This window comes from Cottoperca gobio, unplaced genomic scaffold (genome assembly GCF_900634415.1).
Source record: "Cottoperca gobio unplaced genomic scaffold, fCotGob3.1 fCotGob3_417arrow_ctg1, whole genome shotgun sequence".
Classification (NCBI taxonomy): domain Eukaryota; kingdom Metazoa; phylum Chordata; class Actinopteri; order Perciformes; family Bovichtidae; genus Cottoperca; species Cottoperca gobio.
In genome coordinates, this window is record NW_021166999.1 from 1 (window position 1) to 11,307 (window position 11,307).

General features: G+C 39.8%; 1 protein-coding gene across 1 annotated transcript; it reads left to right on the forward strand.

Annotated features, from left to right (window-relative positions):
- Positions 1 to 559: 559 nt before the first annotated feature.
- khk (ketohexokinase) lies at positions 560 to 11,307 on the forward strand (the record flags this gene model as incomplete). The annotated part of the gene is made up of 6 exons (XM_029427959.1): positions 560 to 694; positions 5,086 to 5,158; positions 6,885 to 7,031; positions 7,109 to 7,197; positions 10,488 to 10,645; positions 11,185 to 11,307. Coding segments are annotated over 6 exons (703 nt in total), but the record flags the coding sequence as incomplete, so codon positions are not given.

The following is an 11,307-nucleotide window of genomic DNA, read 5'->3' on the forward strand; positions in this document are numbered from 1 at the left end:
CCCCCGCAACCCGACACCGCATAAGCGTTAGACGATGGATGGATGGATGGTATACATCCATCAATACATTTGTCTATAATTTAATATGTGTATAATGTACATTTATACTGATTATTAAGAAAAATATTGTTATTTGAATGTTTGTGTAATTAATTATTTAAAAAGTGTGTATATATATATATATATATATATATGTATGTATATGTATATATATGTATATATATATATATATATATATATATATATATATATATACATACACATATATATATATATGTGTATACATATATATGTGTATATATATATATATGCGTATATATATATATGCGTATATATATATGCGTATATATATATATATATATATATGTGTATATATATATATGCGTATATACATATATATATATATATATATATATATATATACGCATGTATATATATCTTTATTTCAGATACATCTTTGTCATCAGTGTCCTGTTCTACCAATAAGGAAACAGTTTTCTGTTACTGCTTTTATTTTGGAGGGCAGAGTTGATATGAAACTGTTTCCTGTCTCTGTCAGTTTCATCATGGCCGATTTCTCACAGCGTGCAGTTGATGTCTCGGCAGTGGTTTGGCAGGTTGAAGGTCAAACTCCGTCTGCGTGTTGTGTTGTTTGCCCGTCCAGTGGATCTCGAACTGTCGTTCTCTCTGACACGTAAGACGATGTGATGACTGGCCGGCGGCATGCAGTGTTCACTAAACTCCAACGTGACCGTGTTAACGTGGGGACAGGCGTGGCATCAATGTTAAAGCACCAGATTGAAATTCAAAACCTCATGGAAAATGTACACATTTAAGCTGATTATTGTTCAACTGCAGATTTAAAGAAAACCATAATTATCTCTATATTTGATGAATAATGATGACGAACATTTATTTTTACAATTAACGCTTGAAATGATGAACTGATGAAGGGTTAGAGAAGGAAGCACTGGACACGGGGATTGTGACTCAGTGGCTGCTGGCTTTGTAACCTTTATGATCTAGGGGGTTAATGTTGATGCGTTTCTGTATTTAACATGTCAGGTGATGAAATGATAAATAATCTCTCTGGTTCTTTCAACCATTTAAAATTAACTGAACCGAAGATGAAATATAAAAGTAATGTCGTTGCTTCTCAATCTAATCAATACATTTATAATTAGCAGCGAAATACCACCGACTGTCATTTTTACATTTTAAATGAAATTATCTGTAAATGTTAGACCTGCGGTTATAAATCAGTATATCATTTAGAGTTGCACATTTTTATGTGAACATTTAAACCCGACAAACATATCAACATGAAATAGACTCTGTTAGGCCACACCCCCTCTGAATCTGAAGCTCTATCCGCCGTACAAACGTACTAAAGGTGTTTTGTGAATGCTGTGTGACCCGCCTGAAGGAAACATGAACGCCTGGTCCTGGTCCTGTTCCTGGTCCTGATTCTGATCCTGGTGTAATGACCCACTGCATAGCTAGAAACAAATAAACAGATGTTTTAATTACCTCTATCATCATCATGCCCTTCTTCGCTTTGTACATTTAAAGGAACATTTCATCATACTTATAAATGGTATCGGTCTCATGGCTATGTGTTCAGTACGGAGCTGGAGTAAGGACATGGTTAGCTTAGCTTAGCAGTAAGATTGGAAAGAGGGGAAACAGATAGCCTGGTTCTGTTCAAAGTTAAAAACTACAAGATATTCAAGATTCAAGATTCAAGATATTTATTGTCATATGCACAGATAAAATTGTACACTGTACAATGAAAAACTTACTTTACTAATCCTCCAACAGCAACATTTTTTAATTAGAACTAAAAGCAAGATATATACACAATATACAATATAAAATAAATAAAGCGGTATAAGGTATTGCACATATGGAATATTGCACAAATAAGGCACAATAAGTAAAGTAGTAAAAATAAATTGGTTCACAGTACAGTGTTAGTACTGTGAAATTTGAAATATTGCACAAATAAGGCGGACAACAACAAAGTGCACCATGCATAGTTCAAGTTGTGTTGTGTTCACAGTTCAATCAGTTGGGGTGGAGGTGGGGGGAGCATATTCACAAGCCTGATGGCCTGCGGGTAGAAACCGTTTGCCAGTCTCGTAGTCCTGGAGGTCAGACTCCTGTAGCGCCTGCCTGATGGCAGGAGAGTGAAGAGTCTGTGCTGGGGGTTTGTTCTGTCCCTGATAATGTTGTGGGCCCTCCTAGTGACCCTGGTGGTGTAAATGTCCTGAAGTGAGGGGAAGGCTGCTCCTGCGATGTACTGTGCAGTTTTTAATCATACGCTGGAGTGCCTTCCTGTCCGGGGCAGTGCAGTTTCTATACCAGACCGTAATGGCACTGGTAAGGACGCTCTCAACTGTACATCTATAGAAGTTGCACATTTTCTCAGCCTCCTTAGGAAGTACAGTTGCTGCTGGGATTTCGAGATATTCTGTTGTGTGTTGTGACACCAGGTGAGATCCTCGCTGATGAGGGTTCCGAGGTATTTAAAGGTTTTCACCCTGTCCACCTCAGTCTCGCCTATGTACAGTAGTGTGTGTGCTGCACACTCTTCCTCCGTGGATCAATAATCATCTCCTTGGTTTTTTCTGCGTGGGTATGTCCTACAGCGTTTTGTGGGCACAATGTTTTCCACACAAATGCTGATGTAGCCAGTAACACTGGAAGCATATTCCTCTAAGTCCACAGTAGAGTCATCCCTCAGAGCAGCAGTTTTAAACACTGGACACTGGTGTTGGAAGAACACTCTTAAGGTTGCGATGGTTAAAGTCACCGGCTACAGTAAACACAGCTTTCAGCTGTGCGGTCTCGTGTTTGTTGATGATGTCATGCAGCAGCCCCAGTGCAGTCATGTAGTCCGCTTGTGACGGGATGTAAACAGCCAAAATTAACACTGCACTGAACTCCCTGGGCAGGTAAAATGGTCTGCATTTCGCCATCAACAGTTCAATGTTAGCCGAACAGTGTCTTTCAACAACATGTACGTCCGAGCACCATCTGTTGTTCACGTAGACACAGACGCCGCCGCCTCTGGTCTGGTAGAGTCTGGAATGCTGTCCGAAAGCCAGGTTTCCATGATAAGAGCACAGCACTCTCTTATCTCACGTTGGGTTGTAATCCTGGTTCTCAGCTCATCCATCTTGATTTCGAGCGAGCGGACATTAGCTAGCATCAGGCTGGATAGCGGTGGTCGCATAACCCTAGCCTTTAGCCTAGCATGTAGCCCACCCCTCTTGCCACGCATCCGCCTAGACCGCTCTCTCCGTCGGCTGTGCTGCTCACCCACACTCGGTGCTGTTGGGCCTTCCCGGCTTAAGTTTGCGGGGTCCCGACGTAGTAAGAAGTCAAAGTCTGTTAAGCTATAAGTGAGCTCATGGTGAGCTCTATCAATGTCCAGAAGTGCATCCCTGTCATATCTCACTGTTGCGTGTGAAAATGTAGCATTATAAATACAAATTAGCACTATAATAAACAAAAAACAACGTCGGGAGGACCACGCAAAGACGTCAGCCACGAGGGGCACCATCATCATTCCTTTAAAGCTCTGTGTTTACATCAAAGAGAGTTGGTGCCGTATTTTTACCATCAGAGACGGTAAATGCAGTCCCAATTACTGTGCATTGCCCTGCAACCACTCAATCTACCATGGAAATGTACAGGCAGTTTGGTAAAAAGTGACAGACAAATGTAGCTTTTCACTTTTTTCAACTCTTGGCGACCAGAAAAAACAATGCCAAATTTAGCACAGAATGGACGCTCAGCACCTCTTCATGCTGCCACCTTTTATAGCAGTGTGTATAAGCGGTCAGGCAGGCAAGCAAAGACAAAGAAGCAAAACACGAAGACTGGTCACAAGAAATGACTGAATCTCAAAACATGCAGACTAAATACACGAGCCTCCCTGTGGGTGACTCACTAGCTCTCCGCGGGCATCTAATTGGCTCTCTGCATGCAACTCATTGGTGCTCGTGGGCGACTCATTGGCTCCCTGCAGGTGACTCATTGGTGCTTATGGGTCACTAGGTCGCAGGCACCGCGTTGGTTACCCCTGTGCTATACTAAACTAGGCTAACAGTGTGCGTATTGAACTCAAAGGAATAAAACTTGTTATCCATGAGAAACAAAAGTTTTAAATGTTCCTTTAAATCTGCGAGAAGAGTTGCTTTCAGTTTGTTCACTGGGCTTCATCACAAAAATCTAGTTTCTGCAGTAATGTTGGGTTAATTAATCGCCATCAATTCATTTAATATATCTCATGTTTAAATCAATCAATATGTTAAGTAATCAAACAGGTTTTAATATCAAATTTTAAATTTAATATATAACAATGAAATATAATTACAAGCTCAGTCCTCTCACACCTGGAGAGGTTTAGAGACAATATTTAAAAAACCAATGTTTTCTACATAATTTAAAAAAATGTCTTCTGTAGATTGTGAAAGGTTATTTATTCGGTTAACTTTGGAAGTGAACTCTTCACACTTAAATATGTGATTCATGGTGACATGAGAGATAACTCATGTTACTTACCCTGTTTATATTTTTAGTCTGAACTGATGATGAAACATATTATACAAAACTTTCAGATCCATAAACAAAGATTAGTCTGATGGATTGATAATGAGTCTGATGGATCAATAATGAGTCCGATGGATCAACCCTGCACTTTTTGTACGTCGCTTTGGACAAATGCGTCAGCTAAATTAACTGTAATGTAATGTAATCACATAATCATAGACAAGTCTATCAAGTTTAATTTGATATATTATAAATTTGAATTCCTGAAATAGTTTTACTGACTGTTGTAATGTTTGTGTTTGACACTGAGTAGCTCAAAAGGGAAGTTCAGATGTGTTTCAATGTAGCCGGACATGTTAAAGGACCATTCCATTGATTTTACATATTTTACAGTTTACAGGTCCTTGTTTGTCTTCAGCTTGTAGTTTTATGTGGAGGATTATTGTGTGATAATCATGAAAGACTTTATAACTTTGATCCTGAATATTTCTGTTCTAAACTTTGACCTCACTTCCTGTCTGTCAGGAACCTTCCTGATATCACAGCTGAGGATTTCTCCAAAATCGACCTCCATCAGTTCAAGTGGATCCACTTTGAGGTGATACAGTACCGAGTCTGAGAAACTGAAACGGCCAGACTAACCTGACTAAACCTAAATAATCTGACTAACCTGATTAACCTGACCAACTTGAATAGAGTTCCTATATGTGTCCTATCGTGCCTATAGCAGCATGGTCCAAGGCAAGCTAGGCTAGTTGCTAAAACCTCTGAATCAAGACTTTTAAGAAGAGGTTTTATTACAGCTACTTTAAAGGATTGTGGTACAAACACAGAAAATAGACAGGTTGATAATATTTAATAACAAGTTGTTAATTTAAGCTTAGTTGGAATCGGGTCTCAGAGACAGGTTGATGGCTTGGACCAGGGGTGTCAAACATGCGGCCCGCGGGATGACTTTGCAAAGTGTATTAATTAGTTGTTTTGATCATAAAGTAAAAGCCTTTGTAGATACACTGTGATCAGTAAGTTTTAACACACATGTGTAAATGATAAACTAACACTATTGTTGAAATTGCACCCTTTTTTCTTAAGACATTTCATGTTGTTCATAATGTTTTGTAAAAATATGTCAAGAACCACGGAACGTGACTCAAACAGCAATGTTCAAAAAAATATATATTTTAATCCAAACTCCCATTAACAAGAACATACACTTGATTAAATTTACAAGACGAACTGGCACAAGACAAGGGGAGACAGGACTATTTATACATGAGGTAAGGGGACACAGGTGACAACAATTAGGGGCGGGGCAGACGATCACAGAAGCGGGAAAACACACAAGGCAGGAAGTTAAGTGACCTGGAACGAGAGGGAAAGGTGAGTTTCAAAACAAAACAGGAAGTGCAAGACGACACTAGACAAGCGTGACTGTAACTTTACATAACCTGACCTGAGAGGTATTACACACTGAACATGAACTAAACTATAACAAAAGATTAAGTTTGAACATTTTCAGAATGTACTTGTACTTTCTTGCACTAGAACGAAAGTAAAAATTTGGAGTTGTCATTATTTATATGTTATTATGCTGGGATTTTACTGGTCCGGCCCACTTGAGATCAAATTGTGCTATATGTGGCCCCTGAACTAAAATGAGTTTGACACCCCTGGTTTAGACAAAAAAATTGTTGAAGTTAGTTGGTGAAGGTTGATCAAAAAAAAGCAGTGTGGATATATTTCAGGTGTTACAGCTGTTTTTAAGGTTCCGGTGATTGAATTTAAGTTGTTACCGATTAAGGGCAGGAGGTGATTAATTTAGTCTCTAATAATAATTAAAGAAGTCGTCACTACTGAGCGTTATAGGAAGACTCAGAGCTGTGGCTCTCTGTCAGCAGGGTTACAGAGCTGAAAACAAACCTTTGCTGTTCTTCTTATATTAATGACGAGTAATAAACTACTCACTAAATCTAAATAAACCAGACTCACCGTACCTACCAGATTGAGTAAACTGAATAATCTAAGGAATCTGAATAATATGACTAATTTGAACATCTAGACAAACCCAAATAATCTGGTTAACCTGAAAAACCTTGACTAATAACCCGGTTGATCGGACTAAACCCAAAAAACTGAAAATACTTTAACTTTAACAATTCTGTTTTAAAATGGTTTAAAAAATGTCTTAAAGCAACATTCATTTATGAAACTAACATAATAAAAAATGTTACCACGATAGGTAAAATGTAACTTCACTACTTCACTACCTTACAGACTATTACATTATTCTACTATTACTAAACATAGTTTTTGAACTGCTGCAGGGCCGAAATGCTGAGGAGCAGATGAAGATGATCCAGCAGGTAGTGATGTATAACAGCACATTGCCAAAGCAAGAAAGAATCACCCTCTCCGTGGAGATAGAGAAGACCAGAGAGCCGCTGTATCAGCTGTTTCCTCACGGTGATGTGGTGCGTCTTTAAGCGAACCCTCTTTACGATGGTTACTATAACATGTCTTTAACATATGTATTATTTTCTGTCTTCAGGTGTTTGTCAGTAAGGACGTGGCTCGACACTTTGGCTTCCAGTCTGCAGAAGCTGCTCTGAAAGGACTCTACAGTCGGGTCAAACAGGGGTGAGTGTAGGTCACAGGTCAGCAGGGAGAGCAGTTTAAACTAAGTGACAACCTCTGTGTCTGAAAAGTGACGCTGATGTGCCTTAAATCTGCATCAAATCAAATGTATTTATATAGCACAATATCACAAATTATACATTTGTCTCAGTGCGCTTTACAGACTGTACAGCATACAACACCCTCTGTCCTTAGACCCTCGCATCGCACAAGGAAAAACTTCCTAAAAGAAACCCCATAATTAAAGGGGGAAAAATCGAAGAAACCTCAGGGAGAGCAACTGAGGAGGAATCCCTCTCCCAGGATGGACAGACGTGCAATAGATGTCGTGTGTGCAGGATAAACAACATAGTACAAATACAACATTTGACAGAAATTATGTTGTGTTGAAAAAGAGAAAGTTTGGATGAATCCAGGAAAATGTCAAAAAGAATTCCCGATGTCCAGCAGTGGTTCCACTGGAGAGGAGCTTGATAGCTGAAGGCTCTGGCTCCCATTGTACTCTTAGAGACTCTAGGAACTACAAGTAACCCTGTAGTCTGGGAGCGCAATGCTCTAGTTGGTTTATAAGGTACTATGAGATCTTTAAGATATGCTGGAGCCTGACCATTAATTGATTTGTAAGTCAGGAGAAGGATTTTGAATTCTATTCTGTATTTTACTGGGAGCCAGTGCAGTGCAGCTAATACAGGAGTAATATGATCCCGTTTCCTTGTTCTTGTCAATACACGTGCCGCTGCAATTTGGATCAACTGAAGAGTCTTAAGCGACTTTTTGGGACAACCTGATAACAATGAGTTGCAGTAATCCAGCCTTGAAGTAACAAATGTATGGACTAGTTTTTCATTTTGAGACAGGAAGTGTCTTATTTTTGCAATGTTACGTAGATGAAAGAAGGCAGTCCTTAAGATTTGTTTTATGTGGGAGTTAAAATACAGATCCTGATCAATGATAACGCCAAGATTCCTTACGGTGGTGCTGGATTAATGCCATCCAGAGCTAGATAGTTAGAAAATGCATTTAGAAGGCGTTTAGGGGCAAGTATAATAACTTCAGTTTTGTCTGTGTTTAACATCAAAAAGTTGCTAGACATCCAAGTTTTTATGTCCTTAAATTTAGTCACAGCACTATCAGATAAACATCCAGCGTAGGATATTTTGGCTTGTAGTCCAGTAACAGGACTTCAGAAGTTATTAAAAAATGGTCTGATAAAAGAGAATTATGTGGACACACTGATAAACTTTCAATTTCAACACCATATCCCAGAACAAGGTCCAGAGTGTGGTTTAAACAGTGAGTTGGTTCATGTACATTCTGACTGAACCCAATTGAATCTAATATTGAGATAAATGCATTATTAAGGCTCACTATCAACATCCACATGAATATTAAAGTCACCTACAATAATTACTTTATCTGTTTTAAGGACTAAACTTGATAGGAATTCTGAGAATTCAGAATAAGGACCAGGAGGGCGGTACACACATAAAATTGGCTTTATTGTTTTCCATGTTGGGTTTGAGAGCGTAAGAACAAGGATTTCAAAAGAGTTATAGTTTAGTTTAAGGATTGATCAAGAGGTTTGAGTCAAATATGGTCGCAACTCCACCTCCTCGGCCAGTGGAGGAATCGAGGAATGTGAGTATTAATATCACCAGGAAGAGTGAATTAATTTAGACTGACATTCTTCATGTCTCAGCCAGGTTTCAGAGAGACAAAATAAATCAATCTTATTATCACTATGGGGATTTGAGTGGGTGACTTCCCGGAAAAGAAGCACAGAGAAGTGTGTAAGACTGCAACTCTTTCTCCTGGTCTCAACTCTGGGTTGTCATGGATTAGGTCCACTAATAAACTTTGTAATATTATTGGATATGAGATCTGCTCCATCCAAAGTAGGATGGATGCCGTCACTCCTAATCAGACCAGGTCTTCCACAGAAAGTCCGCCAATTGTCTACGAAGCCCATATCATTATCTGGACACCACCATGAGAGCCAGCGACGGAATGATGACATGCGGCTAAACATGTCATCATTCAAAAGATTTGGCAGAGGACCAGAGAAAACTACGGAGTCCGACGTTGTTTTTGCAAATGTACACACCGACTCCACATTAACTTTAGTACACTCCGATTGATGCAATCGCGTGTCATTACCGCCGACGTGAATAACAATCTTACTGTATTTACATTTAGCCTTAGCCAGCAGTTTCAAATGTGCTTCTATGTCGCCCGCTCTGGCCCCAGGAATGCACGTGACTGTCGTCGCTGGTGTCTCAAAAAGAACGTATCTCAAAATTGAGCTACCGATAACCAGAGTTGGCTTTCAGCTGGTGTGTCACTGAGTGGGGAGAACCTGTACTTCTTTCGGACAGTCACTCAGTCTCCCGGCTGCTCGGGTCCCGCCTGGGGACAGCTAACAGGAGATACCACTGGTCGGCCCGGCTACAGGGGGCTTGCTAGCAGCTACAGTTGTTAACCGCTGACTAACCATGGTGCGGAGCTGCTCATCTATCCCTCTAAAACTTGAGAGACGAGAGTCGCTAAGAGAAGGAAGATAAGGAGAGAGTTGTAAGTGCTTAGGAAGTATAAGTATAGGTTTAGATAGATGACAGGTAATTAGCCGATGTGATCAAGAATGTAACAACATTAACTGAGTCGAGCTGGAGCAGCCGAAGTATGCTACTAGCAACACAGAAATATTAACAACCGGAAATGACGCGCGTACCGTAAAGCACTACAGCAGCAGCATCCTTTGTAATATAGAGCAGGGGGCAACTCCTCTTTCTGCAGAAAGAAGTCAGGTTGTATAGAAGGTTATGAGAAGATGTTTCTACTTCTCTCTTGATTTATTACCTCAGTAAATTCATTTAGTAAATTATGGTCCCATTTAGAGTAAAATAGACGATAAAGCAACGTATGATTTAGGACGGTGCTACCTTGTGATTGACAGGTCGCTACCACAGAGTTCTTTAATCATTTCACTTTGTCTTTTCACTTCATAAAAGTTAATATTACATTTTGGTCGCCTAAATATGTACAGCGTTCCGTTATGCTTAGTTCCCCCCTCTCGTGTTATTTCTGGTTCCAAAAACCAAGGTGACAATGGCAAAAATGACAAACCAGAGGCTTCAAAACTGTAGTCCACGAAGCAATCTGTGACATTATGGTGACTAAAATCCACTAATTATATACAGACTTCAAACAGAGTTTAAACATGGTTGTTCAAACTATGTTTCTCTCTGACCTATTTGTCTATCTGAGCTGTCTCTCCCTCTGTGTCTGTCTCTCAGGGCCGTCCTGGTTTGTGCCTGGGCAGAAAAAGGAGCAGATGCTCTGGGTCCTGACGGTTCACTCCTTCATTCAGACGCTTTTCCTCCTAAAACTCTCGTCGATACTCTCGGAGCCGGAGACACTTTCAACTCTGCCGTGATCTACACACTGTCAAATGGTGAGACGTTACACTGTCCAACATGAGACATTTCACTATCTGCGTAAAAATGACACAGGTTGTTTATTCAGTTAGCTGAAAGCCCAGTGCGTCTCCTACAGCTTCTAAATGGTGTCTTTCTGTATCTTTGTGTCTCTGTGTGTCTCTGTGTCCGTGTGTCTTTGTGTCTGTCTTTCTGTGTCACTTTGTATCTCTCTGTGTCTGTTTCTCTCAGTCTCTGTCAGACGGGGGGGACACGGGCTGAGAAGTGAGAAGGGATTAGATGGTATATTTAATAATTAAATATAAATTAACGTCCCCTGAGGAACATGGTGGAAAATATATTTATTTGGACGTGTTGACAGTATTATGTGGAGATACAAACAGAGGACTACACTAATTAATACGAACATCTAATATTATAAGTTTCTGGTTGAAAATAGCCGCTGAGATGGCTTTTATTTTGAAAGAAAGACAAAGACGTAAAGTTATGTTTTTACTGCTCCAAAATGTTTCTATCTGTACTTTTCTTAAATTAATTAATATTTCTCCGACTTCAGGCAGAAGTCTGCAGGACGCTCTGACCTTCGGCTGCACAGTCGCCGGAAGGAAGTGTGGTTTCCACGGTTACGACGGCATCACTAAAAAGTTCACAGACTGACCAATGAATTTAAATAACGGAA